General features: G+C 37.6%; 1 protein-coding gene across 1 annotated transcript in view; it reads right to left on the bottom strand.

The window, feature by feature from the left end:
- The window catches only part of Alk (Anaplastic lymphoma kinase), a 714,232-nt gene that overhangs the window by 24,857 nt on the left and 671,405 nt on the right, over window positions 1–17,970 (bottom strand). Inside the window, exons 24-25 of the mRNA XM_083111550.1 lie at window positions 16,676–16,777; window positions 15,471–15,696 (exon numbers count right to left, since the gene is read on the bottom strand). Coding sequence (XP_082967676.1) covers window positions 15,471–15,696; window positions 16,676–16,777 — 328 coding nt within the window. The remainder of the gene's footprint in view (window positions 1–15,470; window positions 15,697–16,675; window positions 16,778–17,970) is intronic.

The raw sequence follows: 17,970 nt of genomic DNA, 5'->3' as shown, positions 1-17,970 counted from the left end.
GCTAAATATAATTTTATAATACAATATAATATAATACAAACTGAAAATAGGCATTAATATCATTTAATTATTTATGTATATGCAATTGGTTTATGTGTTTGTATATGTTAATATTTATGTTTATGTATATGTTAATATATGTTTATGTATATGGATATTATGTACCATAGTTTATTTACTTGTAAGCCCCCGTTGTAAGTGGAGCAATAGCTCTGTTATGGGGAGTATGTATAAATAAAATAATAAATAAATAAAACTGCACGCGAGCTGCCTTGTCCAAATCCCGCACCTGATGTATCACGGTAACTTTGAATGCGTGCAAGTTCAAATCCTGTCTCAGGATCCGCATAGCGGTTGACTGGGACACCTGCAACTGTTGTGCCAAACGCCGAGATGATTTTCGTGGACTGCGTATCATTAGCTGCGCTGCGTCGCCCACCTTTACCTCAGTGCGGACAGTCTTTGGACGCACTTTTTGCCTATTCAGCACGGATCCGGTTTCCCGCCATTTTGCAATCAGTTTTTGCATTACTGATTTGGTTGGGGCCTTCTCTGGAACTTCATTCACCGCGAACTCCGTCGTAAACAAATCTGCACACTGTTTCCAAGAACGTCTCGACAACGAAGATACGCTTCTGCACCGCACCATGCTGACCCACCGAACCACACTCACAACTTTCCTCGCCGCTCAACTGATCTGCACGCTGCTGCCTCAAGGTCACTACTGGACACTTTCTTTTTCAATCATGTTGTCAAGTTGTCTAAACTGCTTGGCACCGATATCCTGGACTGTTCTCTATCCCGCTATTCTCTTCGGTGTACCGAGGTTTGCCTACATGCAAGGAGCACATTTTTCACGGGGCCTCTTAACAGACTCACCCAGTAATTCCTGTACCACATTAAGTTATTAGCCGGCCGCCGTGGCGGAGTGGTTAGCACATCGCGTTACGACGCCAGGGTACTCGGGTTCGAATCCCGGCCTGGGCATGGATGTTCGTGAGTTTCCACTCATCAATTTCATCACATCATCCCCATCATCGCAATTCTTCAGGGAATTCTCTAATTCATACTTCCATTCGGAGAATTTTACGGATTTATGGTCACTGTTATTGAGTTCTACGAGACATTGATTTCAATAGCCTACATAATTTCGTCCTAATCCCCTTTATCAGTGAATATTCCTTTGAGGTTCATAAATTATAGGAACATTTGGAAACTGAACACAAACACACAAGTTTTTTATAATTGAATGTATACATGAAATGAACATTTAACATTCCTTTTTGTCCAGGAACTTTTCCAGTCATTTCCCTGTTTCTGCGCGGCTCTCATGCCCACCCAGTCTCGTAGTAAATGAGTACCTGGGGACAACCCTGGGGGTGGTGGTGTAAAGGCGGCCGGGCATGATGCTGATCACACCATCCCAACTATGGCTGGAACAAGAATATGTGGAGCTCTACATCACCCCATATGCCTGCATGGCATGTGCGCACATGCACAGGGGTACCTGTGGTTCCTGTCAATTTTTTCATGGAGAAAAGTATGCACTAGCCTTATTTAATAATTATTTCAATAGCGATTTTGTATACATTCATTTTATATTTTATTCAATAAAAGTAAAAAATTCAGAGCAAATAATTATGTAGGAACTGTATAAACATTCAAAACCTTGGATAAAATAGAATAACTGCTAAAAAAAGCATTGATTAAACAAGGTCAGTGCCAAGGGAATTAATGTTTATTATTTAACATCTTAATAATCGTATGAAATGTAAAGAAAAGAGTTCTTTAAACAGTTCATTTCACTATATATATGTATTTTTCTTATTTTATGTACTTAAGATTTAGCTCAAATAATCCCAAGATGAGAGCAGCAGATGAGTTTCATCTAATAAATGAAGGACATCAGAGGCTTATTCGAGATTTAATAGAACAGCAACCGTCTTCCTTGAGGCTTGGCAAAATTAGAGTGCACTTTATGCTCAGATAGGGACCGGACCTACAGTTTAAAGTAGAATACGAACCGCTCTGCAATGCAGCTAAACCAGGATCAAAACCAGAGATCCCCCTTTCATTATACAGCGTGTATCAAAAAGAATCATCCGATTTCAAAAGGCAAGATTTAGGAAACCAATAAACATAGGAGCTTGCGGTAAATTGTAAAATACATGTTGGCATATAAAGTTTTACTTATAATAAGTTTTGCTTTGAGCACCACCCCACTGGCATCTTCTTAACAATGAGCTTCCTCAACAATGGATCGGCTGTAGGGGGTCTACCGATTTGACATGACACCATTGCCAAGCGATATCGCCAGATTTCACAGTCTCCGATTTCTTGTGGGGGTTTGTGAAAGACTCCGTGTATGTGCCCCCTTCCAAGAACTGTGGACGATCTTTGAAACCGCATAACAGCAGCAGAGATTGCAGCAACACCAGACATGTTCGCTCAAGTATGGGGGATGAATTTGACTATCGTGTGTATGCCGTGCATCCAGAGGTGGGTATATTGAGCATTTGTAAAAATTATGTAAGTAAAACTTTATATTCTCACAAGCAGTTTACAATTTACTGCAAGGTTCTATGTTCATTGGTTTCCTAAATATAGACTTTTGAAATCCGATGATTCTTTTTGATACACCCTGTATAATGCAGTGTATAACCTTATGCATTACATAACCTTACCAACTTACCTTGGGCACGACAGTTACAGGGCGGCCGCGTTAGCGCAATCTAGATTTCAGTTGTATTTGAAAATTGCGCTATCAATAGCTCGTTCCAACCCAAGCTTCGGTCGCGATATGCCTGATTCAGGCTGTATAGAATTATCAGGGATCGAACACCGAATAACGGGGTCTAAATTTCTAGTTGAATGACAGGTCATAATTACTGAAATGTGTCTGAGTAGGAATCAAATCTGGGACTTCTCAATTATAAAGCAAGAGAAAATGTTCAAACAGAAATCATATTTTTGAACAAAAAAGACAACTTATTTGTGCAGATATAAATATAAGATGAAGAATGAATTAAGCATTAAAGAAAACAATAGAACATAAAACGATGGAAATAGATTTTTAAAGAGGAAAGTAGAAAACCAGATGAGAAATTTTGTGGCGACAATTAAATTAATAACGTTTCCTGAATGTCTGTCGTCATGTCCAATGACGGAGATTATAGATAAAAGAAATTGTTGTCACTAGTATGAGTGAGGAACCGTATATTCGATGCACATGATATACTCAAGAAGTAGGGAATTTACACTCGATGTACAGCGTTAAAGTGAACCTTACTTACTTACCCTGGCATGAAGTGTACTACAGTGGAAGGATGAGATAAAATTTCAGAAGGAATTACCATTAAAGAATCAACTATCTGAAAAACGAATCTCGAATCCCGGCATGGCGAGTGTCCCTTCATCATCATAGCATTTTTCATGATTAGCCAAAAGTGGCAGAAAAGCGAAGAAAAGGAAACCAAATTAACCAATCAGTCAATGGTTGCCAGTAGGGGAAGGTGCATAGAGCCAAAGAGAAATGTTCTTGAAAGTTTTCCATGTAGGTTCGTTAATCTACGTAATACGCCTTTCGTGTAGGCAACCAGGTCGTACAAAAGAGTCAAATATGGTACAGGGTATCAGGGTTTCTTTAGCAAAGAACTTATTGTTAAGATAAATATCCTCTGGCTTCCCACGCGTCACGCTATCCACTACATCACGTAGGCTGCAAATTTACTAATGCGTTGAGCCTTTTAAAGATTTGGAGAAGCAGAGCGTTTTTGATAAAGTTAGTTTGTAGCTCATGTGAATGCACATATAGGAAATCCGTCTTTACTAGGATTCTATCCCGTGGCACTTTCATTACAAGGCGACTCCCGCTATGGGGAAAATGCTGGAGGTTCTGGAATTAAGTCAAAGTATAGAGATTTTTGGAGATGTTTCTTTCAGATTTTTTTTACTGTTTTCGGAATTTCTCGACAGTAACTGCACCAGCTATAAAGTCTTCTACATATTCAACCGAGTCAAATTATTGGTTCAATTTCAGGTGCAGTAGCAACCACAGTGGTAAGTTACATGTTGGTAGAAAATGCATTCAAAATTTTGCTCACTGCGGCTCAGAACACACAAGAATGGAAACAGACTCGAAAACTTCAGTGGTAACACCATTAGGCGCGGCCCTTTGTGGCATTGTGGTCAGCACCAGACGAGGCGAAGCCAGAGGTCCAAGGTTCGAACTCTGATCAAGGCATGAATGTATTGCTTGTTGTCCCATCACCAATTCATCCTCATCGTCAAGATTAACCCAAGAGGTAGCATATCGACGTAAAATTACCAGAGACCGTTAAGTTGATGATAACGCGCTCTGCCAACCAGGTGACTAGTAGGTTAAAATTATTTCCTGCAGACATATGACAAACGCACCAGATGTGCAGAACTTTGGGCTTGGAGATTCTTTGAATCGGTAACAGACGTAAAATTCCAGTTTCTCTACGCACCTGGAAGTCTGCACGCGCGAGCCATCTCGTGGCAGAAAGCAGAAACTCCGGAGTTTCCGACTATCGACCCAATCACTTAAAAGTTCTTGAAGAAGTTTCACTGCGTGACATTCTCAACAGGTGTCGACACGAGGCTACAACGAATCGACAGTCGTAGCCATATGCACGCAGGTTATACTACAAGAGTCATGCTTAGCTGAATCTGCTTAACAAGAATTTATTTTTAACTTTCCATTAAAGGGAACCGATTCCATCCTCTGTTAACGGAAGCTTAAAATACATTCGTAGTGGTCACCGATATTGCTCAGATTTTTGAATGTATGTAAGGCGGCTTAATGCCAAACATTATTGAGGGTAGCTTTTAAATGCTATCTTGGTTGAGAACCCCAATTATGTAATTACACAATTTATTTCATACTATTCAATCATAACCGGGGCAGATTAATTTATTTGGGGAACCTTGGCTATTTGGACAATGTTAGCCTACTTGTCGCAACTTCATGTTCCTTTTTCACAGAAACTATCTATCGAGTATTCGTTATCACTTTAGCACCAGTTTCCTGTCATTGACGATAGTTATAATAATAATAATAACCCATAGCGCGACAGCCCAAATTTAAATCATGAAAATAAACAATTGAAAATCAATATCGGTACGGAATAACAAATCTAACGAATGTAATGCAATACAACGCTATATCTCTACAGATCAGCCGAATCCTTCTCATTAAATAAATAAAATAAAATTAAAATAAATAAAGCTACTACTCATAAATACTATTTCCCGTTATTAAACCGCTATTATTTTCACTTTATAAATTGGAGCTGCTCCATAAATCGGTTTGCATTTCTATTTCTTGTGGGTGCCGTTTCGATTACTACTCCAATCTTTTTCTTATGTATAAATGTAAATAAACAAATAGGCCAAGGCCTCACAAGGTTGTGAGTTGAAGAAGATTGCATTAGTAATCTAGGCTGTGCTCGGACAGTGGCGGATCCACAAGTTGCGATTGGGAGAAGCAAATTTCAGTCTGATACTTCATCTAACCGTAATGGATGGTTGCTATTATTACATGTCAACATTATTCCTCCCATTGTCACGGTAAACTGAAGATCAGACATGAGTTAAAATTTAGAAAAAAAACCTATTCACTCAAGAGGTCTCGGGTTCGATTCTCTATTGAAGCATATTGCAAGTAGTGTTGCCCACGGGACGAGACGGGACAGGCTTTTAAAAATTCGAGACGAGACGAGATTGATCATGTGTCCCGAGACAAACGAATATTTTCGAGACGAGACAGCATTTCACAGCATTTCCACGAGACGAGACAGGCCAAAGTCTCGTCTCGTGGGCAACACTAATTGCAAGTGGTTCGGATCCTTAATTTAAATTGTACGTCCAGTCCCGATTAGCTTATCATGAGCATGAAGTGCTACAAAATTATTCTCGAGGCTGTTAAACTTGGTGATAAAGGGCAGAACGTTTTAGTCTTCAAAAATGAAATGAATTTATCCCAAAACATGCCAGTTAAGAGGGGAGATCGCCCCGCCCCCATCGCCCTCTCCGTGGATCCGCGCCTGGCTCTGGAGAGGGATAGGCGTGGGCCGAATTGTGTAGGACCCTGTGTGATATATTATTATAAAGTGAAAAACATCTTTCGTTACTACGTGATTACCGATTATTATAGTAAACATTACACTATTTTGAAGAGATAGAGGAGGGGCTATCTCAAATGAAACTAAATTCCTTTTCTAAACACTGATATTATTTTCATTATTCTAATGGTATTTTCAACATTTTTAGCTTTTAAGGATATGTCAGGTGGTGTCCATGCACCCCTGGCATCCCCTGTGCACACGCCTATGTATTAAATTATCTTCATGTGCATATTTCAACTTTGTTTTCAAGCTTGAATTTCGTTTTTTTGTATATTTTATAATTGATACTCTTTTCCATATTTCTCGTTGAAAATTGATGATTGTCATAATTGGTTGTAACATTATGCCAGTCATCTGATTTTTAAATTATTACGTACCGAATCTCACACTGTATGAAAATAATAAACTTTCCCGTAATTATACTCCAGGAGGCCTTAAAATGATCGCTTCGCGGGCTTGCAGCAGACGACAATATGGGTGTGTCTGCGAGAACCAATGAGGTCCGCGAACGAGCGAGCCCGGTTGCCATACCTAGCTCGCTGCACCCTTCTGGAAGGGCGAGTGACCTCTGCCTCTTGCTACCTCGGCCTGTTTGTTCGGTTGAGGAGCAGACGACACGAGAGTATCGGCAACAGTGTGCGAACGACGTCTGCTGTTAGCCCGCGAAGTGCTCTTTCTAAGGCCTCCTGCAGTATAATCTGACGTTTTTCATCCTATACATCCAATTAAATAGAAATAATTGTTATTGGGGTGTAAGGGGTGTCCTTTCGAGAAGAAGCCCAAAAGGCAACCAAAAAGTCAACCTCACTTCCACGTAGTACACCCCTATAACTGGAGTGATGGCAGGCCAGCGAGGCTCTGGCGTCTGGACCTACAGCCAGTATAATTCTCTGAAGGACTGTGTTGTCCTTCTGTATAGCTTCACCTTTAACCTGGGTGAGGAGGTTTCAGTCCTCGGAGAGACGTGTTAATTTTAATTATGGTAAGAGGCTTGACCGCGTACAATGCGACGGATGAAAATAGCCCAAGTGCTGACGCACCCACAATTTTCACTCCCAATCAATGAATAAAGTATTAGTAGTATTAAATAGCAAACTTTAATGGATACTGAATGTTTTACCTCGCTTTTTAACCTATTGACGATGAGCGAATATTTATGCGAACTGATAATAGAGATGATATAATATGTAGCACCTAGGATCCCTGGATTTTTAGTGATTTATTTGAAGGTCATGAAAATTTGTCATGGATGCATGTAGTAGCCTATGTCCACAATAATCACATGTTAAGCATTATTGTTACATGGAACTACTTTCGATTAATATGACCCTAGACTTCAGTTTCCTGTCAAGTATTGCAGGATAACAGCATATATACAGACTATTTGCATATCCAGTAATATTTCTTTGTAGACACACACGAGCTATGGGACTTGCAAGGGAGAAATCTTCCCTGAAGTTATGAGAAAATGAGAGAAATAATTTCTCAAGTAAGTCAACTCAAATTAGAAATTATACGAAGAAGCAAATATGTATTTCTATCGACCATAGAAATCCTACTTGCACTGCCATGATGATAGACAGGAGAACACATTGTTGCACGATCTTAACTGATGAAAATTGTTGGTAATAAAGAATGCCTGAGGATCACTGTTGCCTAGTGCCAATTTGCCAAAGAATGGTGGATTTATAATGATAAGATGAATTTACATAATACTCTATTCAAATGTGGCTTTAGATATGTAATTATACGTATAAAGAGAAAACACGGTAACGACTAACGAGTAAGAACTCGTTCATTTTTTCAGGTGCGTCCTTGTTGCAATGTGCACCTTTGGTGGCTTACCGATGGCACTTCCTGAGTAGAGTTCCTTTAAACCTTCCATCATCAGAAGAGGTGAAATATGCTTGAATCACATGCAACTCAAATACAACAGCCTAACTTCTGACTTGTTAAGGTAAGAATACGTTAAACACATTTCGTATGTCCTCTCCGTATGAAACTACTTATTTTTAGTTTCAAATAACCTAATGTGCAATCAATGACGCGAAAGATGAAGTATGAGAATCGTGAAATAGAAAGTAAGTTCCAATTTATTCAAGAAATTTTAATTGGTTTAAATTCTAGAGAGCATTGATGAAAGGGGGTCAAGGGATAGAGTTAAAAACCGTTGTCATGGCGCCATCATCACGAAATAGGATGGAAATACATTAACACTAATTATTACTTAATATTCATTGTAAAAGATATGAGACAGGTGAGTGAAGAAGTCCACATTACTGAACTGATTAATCTACTCGTATATTTATTTCCTGATGTTAAAATAATTAAATCAAGAACACATAAGTGCGCTGTAGTATTGCCCACGAGACGAGACATTTCCAGTCTAGTCTCGAAAACGAGATGAGACACGAGACGGGACAGGCTTCTTTAATTCAAGACGAGACGAGACTGAATTCTTGTCTCGTTTTGTTTACGAGACGAGATGAGACGGATCGTGAAGTCTCGTCTCGAAAAAAATACAAACAAACGCTCAGTTGCAAACGCTTTTTGCTTTGAATAAAATATTTTAGTTGGAAACCCAAATCAACGTGTTACATCAAAAGAAGGCTATCCTACTTATTTTTAATACTCTTCGAAACCCAGCATTACTTCCCATTTTTCAATTTATTAAGGTTAATAATTTTATGTTGTGATAGTATTCCAGATACAAGTATATTGATGAAATACCCATTCAGTGGCGTAGCGAAGGGTGGGAGAAGTGGGCGAACGCCCTGGGCATCGCGCTTGAAGGGCTTTCCATGGGGTTGATACGGAAAAAGTAATAAACAGAAGTGAGAAAAATAGATGGAAAAGTCTAAGTTTTGCGGACAATAAAATTAAAACATTCTGTTTTTATCAGGCTTTAAATTCTAGTTTAACGTTATAATTTGAATGTATACGTCAAATCAAAGATGTAATATACAGGCAGGTGGGCTTTAAGCATAAGGGGGCCCGAAAAATAGTAAAAATTATTGTTGTATCTCTCATATAAAACATTTACGCAAAAATTGAAGATAATTTGCTTGGACCTTTTTATCCATTTGATCTTTTCTTGAATAAAAAGCACTTTGTCTTGTATTTTATTCTTTCTCTTGACCTTGCACTTCCGATTTTAATATGTTAACAATAAGGCACCTCCAACTGCCAAGGAGCAAGGCGTGAGGCATTTAAATGCTTGCGTTGCTTTCAATTCAAGGAGAGCATGGATAATATTAGCAGTTCTTCCTTCCTTCCTACAGCTGCAGATGCAGCGATTGCCCTTTGCAACGAGTTCGAAGATGATTTCTCCTCCGAATTTCCTTAATCAAGTTCTACGTTTCAGGAATGTGCTTAAATCTGAAATCACCTTAACAACACCCACAAGTGCTTTGGCAAAGTTTCTTCTCCTTGATAACTCTACACTAGTTTCTTTCTAGCGTACTCTGTACCGCCTCTTGTTTGTTTCTTACTCTTTCGGTAACAGTCACGAGTGAAGAACTATCTTTCTCAAAATTGAAACTTACGAATAACTTCTGGAATCTAGTGTAGAGTAGTATGATTCAGGCCAAATTTAGCGGACTCAGTATTTTCACTGTTGAACATGAAAGACAAGATCTAGCTCATGTTGTGAAGTAATAGTGTCATTCGCTGCCCAGAAGTTAGCTTTCTGTTAAGAGGGGCGGGGAAGAGGATAAGTAAGTAGTTTGTCTTTTCTTCTTTTGAATACATAAATGTCAAAGAAAGAGAAGTTGTAATTTTATGAAAATTCACAGCTAGAGGTTAGATTTGTATAATTACAAATGTAAGTGTGGCCTCAGCCACCCATTCAAAGTAATCAATCACTTATTTTTTTTGGAAGATCTGACTGTACATGGGAGATCCAAATTAGTTTCTTGCGGGCGCCTACTTGACTGCGTCAAATATTTAGTACTACAAGAACATTTAAGACGTATACAACAAAATTAGATTCACAATTATCATCTAAGTCCTGAAATTCAAAATTAGCTGGTACACTTAATGTGCAACAAAGTCAAAATGGCTATATTAAAAAAAAAGTCAAATTAGCTGTTCCAATTGATTGTACCAAAGGTTCCACACGTATGACGCAAATAACTATCGTTTTAATATTTTTTGATATTAAACCGATTGTGTTGAATGGATAGATAGATATTTTGGAGTCCTAGACAGGATCGTGGTTAAGCACCTTCCCACCTCATCCCCCGCCCTACCAAGCACCGACATTTTATGTGCGTCCTTCGATATTTTCTTCTTATGCCATGGTTTGCGAAATTTACATCCTTCAAAGTTGAAATGAGGAAACAAAGAAAACTCACTAAAAATAAAATAGGTTACATTTAAAGATTCGTAGTTTGAATTTCTGATTTTTGATAAAAAGTTTAGCATATTGAAGAACATTTCAGTTATGTCTTAATGCCTGAAGAACATTTAGAGAACGTACTATTACTACTACTTTGGTTAAAGAAAATTTCGGCAGTGTGTTACAAGAATATATCTCTGCAAAGTGTACATTTCTCCGTCGCATATTATTAAATGTCCTCCTCCGTGACCGTGCGGTCTAAGGCGCTTTGCTTTGAACTCAGACTGCGGGACGGCATGGGTTCGAGTCCGCCTGGGTTCAGTCTCTGGGTTCTCAGCGTGTGTATAGAACCAGTGGCAACCCACCATCGTGAGGAAATTGGGGAGCTACGAGTGAGTAGCGTAACGCGGTCTCGGAAATCTACTATAACGGCTGGGGGTTCGACGTGCTGACCCCACGTCACCCCATTACCGGTTGAAGATCTCCTCCACACCTCTATGTAGGATTGTGGGAGGGAGACTGGCAGTCGGAGATCGGCCTAGGCCCTTCATGGGCTGTCGAGCCACGGGTTATTTTTATTATTTATAAAGTATACTATTAAAAATATTTTTGTCAGTAAATTATTATTATTATTATTCAAATATGATAATCTGCTGACGTATCCCTTAAGATTTTGCGTCGATTCACATTGAGATTTCAAATTTAAAGAACGGCTGGGGGACTCGCATTCTAATCTCGCCTCGCGAAATGTTGCTATGCCACTGCGTTCAGATATCTATGTTTGTGAAAAAATATTGTGATAGAGAATTGTCCTCGATATGTTCTTTGAATGGGTCGTTTCTCAATATCGTGCACCCTGTCGCCTCGGCCTGTTGGTAGTGCATGCGCGGTGAATGCTTGACTATAGACTAAAGGGGCTTGTGTCGCTTGTCACTTCGATGCGAAACCCCCTTGTGGCTTGTCGCCTGTCACGTGTCGCTTTGGTCTGAAAACTCCCTTAGGGAGATTTCACACCGTAGCGATACGTGACATATACCGCGTGGGAACGAGCCAGACAGCAGCAACGTTTCACGCTGTAGCAGTATGACAGGCCGCACATGACTGCTTTCGGTTGGTGAAATCCTCAAGCGTTACACCTTGTTTAATGCAAGTCTTAACAAAGGCAGCCTACGAAAATTTCTGGTGATGCTCATGCGTACAAAGAGTGGATAAAAATCATGATTTTCATTTAAAAAATCATGTTTGATGATTTTTTTGGAAATATTTGAAGAGTGTGTTCATGAAACTAGAATACATAATTTCGGTAACTTTTCTTCCAGTGAAAATAAAGCATTTTGGATGTACTCTATAATTGTAACTTAACATATTTTTTAAAGTCTTGGTAGCTGCATTTAGGCGGTTTTTTAAATGACAATTTGCAAAATATCAGCTGCCATGTTTATTTAAAGTTTAATGATAATGACACTATATACGGTTTAACATGATTTAGTATTTTGTATATTATTCTACACAAAATGTTTGTTATTTTTGCCTATAAAAATATTGAATTTTAAATCAAGAGAATTTAAGTGTGTTCTCAGTTTAGATATCACATTTCCTTTCGTATGAGCTTCACCCCATCAGTACGTTATTTTGTTTTCTTTCTTAGAGCCTAATGAACACTATTAAATGATTACGAGATTAATGCTACTGTCAGCAAAAGTGATTCTGATATCTACAAAATCCTTATGTACATTATTCTATAAATTATTTATTTAAAGTGATTTTAAAAAATGTTTTTTTTTAATCACATGATTTAAACTTTGATTTAAATCAACCTGATTTGTATCAATCAACCTTGTGCGTACCATTAAAACATTTAGTTGCAAAGTTCTCAAAAGTTAATACAGATCGCGTGTATGCCAACATATTTTTTTTTAAATATAATTGCATAGTGATGATTAATGTGGTTTAAAAACTAGTAGAGGATACATGAAGATTAATCTTTTCGGGGGTGTGGCCCCTCGCCTCTCCTGACCGAACCTTAGCATCGCCATTCGCCACTGAACTTCCATCCTAAGAGGCGTTGTCGATCAAGCAACAGAAAATTTACAGACTGCAGTGCTGCGCCACACAGCGGCGAATTCTGAAACTACGGTCTGGAGAAAACACCGATGTGACATCTATACGCGCGTCCCGTAACTACGTCCAGCATATCGAATTAAACTCCGAGAGATTTTGTGCTCTGATAAGTTCGAGAGACGGCGAAACCATGAAACAATTCTAATTTTCAGTTTAAATTTAATAATCGTGATGGAGAATTTTCATTAAAACTGAAAAGTTGGTATTTTGAAAAACGTTTTCATAAAATTTATTTCATTCGGAAACTGGGTGAATCTGAACCCGAGGCCATATGATATGCACCGAACTCGACGTATAAAATGGTTAATATCTACCATTCGAAATATTCTAACTTTCCGTCAGTTAGTTTCTAATATCATTCTTAAGGGTTCTTTAGAAATATTTAAAATGTAGTGAGTAAAATGAGCAAGTTCTAATTTTGTGATCAAGACAAGTCCTGCAAATGTAAAGTTTGCGAGATAAAATATTTATAATTGTTAGATATCTTCAGCAAAATCTGTTGGGATATTACACTTTTAGACACGAAAAAAAATTCTGTTTCAAGGTATCCAAATTCTATTGACATTTTCAAAATTCTGACAAGGAAATCATCAAGGAAAGATAAGAAATATTACAATACAGCGAGTGATTAGAGGGAAGGACAGGTGGTCAAATGGAGACATATGACCACGCCAAATTTCGTAAATTTCAGGCTTTTGGATTACGATGTTTGTAGCTGCTCTATACCTTGCAGCACTGGTCTGAGTTTGTAATTGAGTGCAATAGATCAAAGTGTTTCAATAATTGTTGTTTACGCAATTAAGTGACTAGCTCTTTTTTAAAAAAGTAATAATGGAGTGTCAGTGGCAGGGAGGCACTCAGGGAGCTGAAATCCTTTAAAAGTCTAATTTAAAATAGTGTACAGTGGTAATTAATTTTACTTCTTCAGGATTAAACATCTTGTATAATAAGTTGTAATATATTGAGAAATTCATCTTCAGCTCTTCTAACCCACTCCAATTTTTTGTCTTTAGATGCTGATAAAGGATAAGCCCCTTCCGGAATAAATTTCTGGCTACGGGCCTGGTGGCAGGCCCCGTAGAATTGGAAGTAAAATTATAGAAACCTCAGACATTCCTGATGGTGTAACAAAACTTTAGAAAATACTCCTCACTCGGTTAATACGCAAACAGGTTGATAACTTGATAACATAAGTAAAGTAGTTGAACATTATGTGTCTTAAAATAATATACCAAACAAATTGGGCTTAAAAGAAAATTTATAAGAATGAAGTTTACGCTACTTTACTGTAGGTTAACTGCTTTATTTTCTGTGTGTGTCTACTTTGTGATATTGCACTACAAACAACAACCATGTTTATTCACATTTAGAAAAAAATCAGCAAAACTTAGTTGATGTATCGATCAGGACCATTCCATTGTCAAGGGGCCTCCTTGGGGGGCGCACAGACTATATTTTCGACATTAAAGTAACTATTTTACTAACAGTTAAGCTACATTTCTCTTTCATATTCTGTGCAATGAATTATGAAACTGAACACTTTTAACTAAACTACCCCTACAATACTTTTCCAGATTTATAGCTATAGGCGAACAATTTTCTGTCACGGGTAGGACAGATAAAACACTCCCTCTTTACTTAATTAAAATCAATTTATAAGTGATGGAAAGTAAATTATTTAAGACTAAGAGAGAAAGTCATTAACCTTTTATTGAAATTAAAATTATGTGCGCGTTAGCACTTAGGCTATTTTGTACCCATCACATTATACGGATTCCAGCCCCTTACCATAATTACAGATGATTATACTGGCTACAGATCCAGACGCCAGAGCTTCGTTAGTGTGCAAAATGCAGTCCAGGGTGTACTACGTGCAAGTGAGGTTGACATTTGGGTGTACTATGTGGAAGGGTCACTCCTTACACCCCTCATTGGCATTTGAATATTCTAGCGGAGTTGAAGGGAAAATGCAACAGTTAAAGGAGAAATTGTTTGTTTTTTTTTTGTTACGGATGGGACACAATACAAAACGAAAGTGAATAAAACAGATTAAAGTAAACACACAAAGTATAAAATACCAAAATCTCTGGTCGGAATTTATTCAGCCTATGTATAGGGCCGGTGGCAACCCACCATCGTGAGGAAATTGGGGAGCTCCGAGTGAGTGAGCGTAATCCGGTCACGGAGACCTACTATAACGGCTGGGGATAAGTCGGGCTGACCCCCCGACTATTCCAATCCTGGTTGAAGATCTCCACGCTTAGAGGTGACGAAGGAAAGCGTGGGAGGGAGACCGGCAGTCGGTAGGTATGCCTAGGCCCTTCATGGGCTGTTGCGCGACGGATTATTATTATATAAACACACAAGAAATAAAATACCATCTACTATTAACTAAATTATGTATAACACTTGAATTTCTATTCAAATGGCAATTTTAGCTTCTTGACCTACAAGATAGAATAATATTACAGCATGGTATTTAATTTTACAAATAGAGATTCATCCGCACTTTGTCATGGGATGCCTCATAACTTTAATTATTTTCAGTCAGTTTGTTGCAAGTTTGTAAACAAGCGATTATAAAATCCATTAATATCGGACAAATTAGGTTTTTATTCAGAATGTTGCAAAGGATTTCATAAAAATATAATTCACACCCGCTAGGCAAAACACTGTGACAATTCGTGAGGTGGAGGGTCAAAACATTCTTGATCATCTACACACACACATAATTTTCACAATCCGTTTACTTTGTTAGTGTCCTTTGCAGAACAATATAATACGAGCTTTAAGGGTAACAATCATGCTCGGTATCGAATTATATCTCTTGGGAAATATTAAAAATTAAAATCAGTTCTTACCTGCATGCAGTATCCCAATCTCTCGATTATGGTACCAAAGTTCGGTCGGTCATCTGGAATAGGGTGCCAACACTGCGTCATGATCCCGTACACTGGCCCTGGACAGTTACTTGGAGGCTCCAGACGGCCTCCGTTTGTTACAAGTTGCATCACCTCCTGGTTTCCTCGTCCAGTGTAAGGCATGTACCCCAGAGACATTACTTCCCACAAAAGTACGCCAAATGACCTGGAAAGAGACAAGACAGTTCTGGATATCGTTGGAGTGTTCAGATACTTGCTGGCCATTTAGTGGCACGTACAAGGAGGAGAAAATAAAAAAGTTACATAGTTACAATTCCCAATTGTTAGAAAATGTAGTCATGGTAACATTAGAATGAAGAATATTTTACCCGGTTAGTTGCAGTATTTTTCAAGATTAAGGTAAGTTTTTGTGTCAAAGTTCGGTTAAACAGAATTTAAGTGGAATTCTCTGTTCGCAACGAATTTAAAAATTAGCAAGATACAATTATAAGTCAAATCGTGAATAATGAGAAATAGGAACTTTATTTTTTAAATTGATTTACAATTAATCGAATTTAATCTCTCTGTGTGTGTGTGTCTCCGTAATTATCGAAATCCTTTCAAATTCATTGTGTTGAATTGGCACACGCAAATTTATAGAATTAAGTTGAATTAAATAATTCTGTCAATCACATCCCAGAGCTACATTCCAACGCTCCTCTTAAATATTTTTGTTGATTGTTAGCCATCGTTTTCACTCACATTCTTGCAAAATTTGATCTCAGGAAATCAAACTGAGTATTGATTTTATACAAGAAACTAATTTTATAGCTTGTAGAACCCATTTACTGATGGTATAGAATTTATAATTCCCAACTTCCTTGTATGGCTATTGCAGCAAATATAACGAACTTCTATAATAATTATAATATCGACTGCATATGTGGAATAGATTAACCAAAACCTGTTCATGAGAAATGAGTTATTATTGAAGCACAGAAGTCTATGCACTGTTGCCGTGAGACCATAGTGTAATTCAGTATCACTATGTATTGTGTTAATACATTCAGTGATTCTGAAGTTACAAGTTGTAGAGTACATAGAAAACCATAATTAGTATCAGAAATTTACACACACACACACACACACACACACACACACGAATTAGTAATGATAATGACACAGCAAAAGCAAAAAGCACCTACCAAACATCAGTCTTAGATGTAAATATTCCGTCCAAAAAGGCTTCTGGAGGCATCCACTTTACAGGTAGCATTGCTTTCCCGCCTTTCCTGTAGTAGTCAGCCCTGAAAAAAAGATACATTGACTTTTTAGAATTATACTTTCACTCTTTTTATATCTAGGTTAATAGATAGAATCTATACCTTAAAAGGGTACATTAACATTTTTTCAAATGACTATATACTTTTTACACTTCAGCTTCAATTGTTGGATTCAGAGCAATTATAGTCTCTCTTACCTAGATCAAAGAAATATTCATGTATTAGAACATCAAACATTTATTTTATGTTTATTTTCAATTATTCATAATTAGCGCAGAGACTTTTAGCTTTCAGTTTTAAAAATGTCCTATAATTTCTCTGCTTTAGTACTGATTTATTTGTATGTATATAATCTTAGCAATTGCGAATGTAAATTATTATCGTTAATTTGTTTATGTCAATGAGAATGGCGTCGAACAATTAGTTATACAGCGTGTACGTACAATCAGTTTATCTCCAATAATACCCAATTACTCGTGTTAGATTACAGTACCATCTAATCCTATTAAACGTAATACGAGTGATTCAGTTTAAAATATTTAAAATGAAATATAGATTATTATAACCATATGCAAGGTCTATGAGAGTAAAAAGATAAATGTTTAGTTAGGTTGCCACCAGATGGCTTTGATTTGTAAAAAGGGGCGTGGCTACGAAATACCGGAGGTCAGAGGAAAGCGAGCCTCGTGTGGGAACTTCACTTCCCACTGATTAGCACGTTGAGTTGAGTTCTTTTGAGTGTAAAAAGGGACATACTTGGAATGGAACAAAGTCCAGGGAGTAGCGGTTTTTGTAGTGGTTTAGTATTTTAAGTTGTTTTATGTAGAGTATTTAGTTGGGCTATTTTAGTTAAAGCACAGCACACTTTGTTCTATTCTGAGATGGATCTTTTTTGTGGGGGGATGATTATTAAAATTGGATATTAAATTGAAATTACTATAATCCCCTTTTGGTTAAACAAAGTGTTAGGAAGTCTTCGATAGAAATACATCTTTATGTAAAGATTTAATTGTATAATTTAATTTGTGTAAAATTGTTTCTTGGTTACTCATTGGATTTAGATTGGGGTTTATATTCCTATTATTATCATTTATGTTGTCTCAAGCCCTTCAGGCATGATGTTAAATAAACCTCTTTACAATCAAGCCTTTACGTATAATTCCTCAAAACTACAATTTTACGCCTTAAGCCTTCCACTGCATATTTAAGTTATTTTT

The sequence above is a fragment of the Lepisma saccharinum genome, chromosome 25, assembly GCF_977018435.1.
Source record: "Lepisma saccharinum chromosome 25, izLepSacc3.1, whole genome shotgun sequence".
NCBI lineage: Eukaryota > Metazoa > Arthropoda > Insecta > Zygentoma > Lepismatidae > Lepisma > Lepisma saccharinum.
Note: the sequence above shows the minus strand (reverse complement) of the source record. Positions and strands in the feature narration are given on the sequence as shown.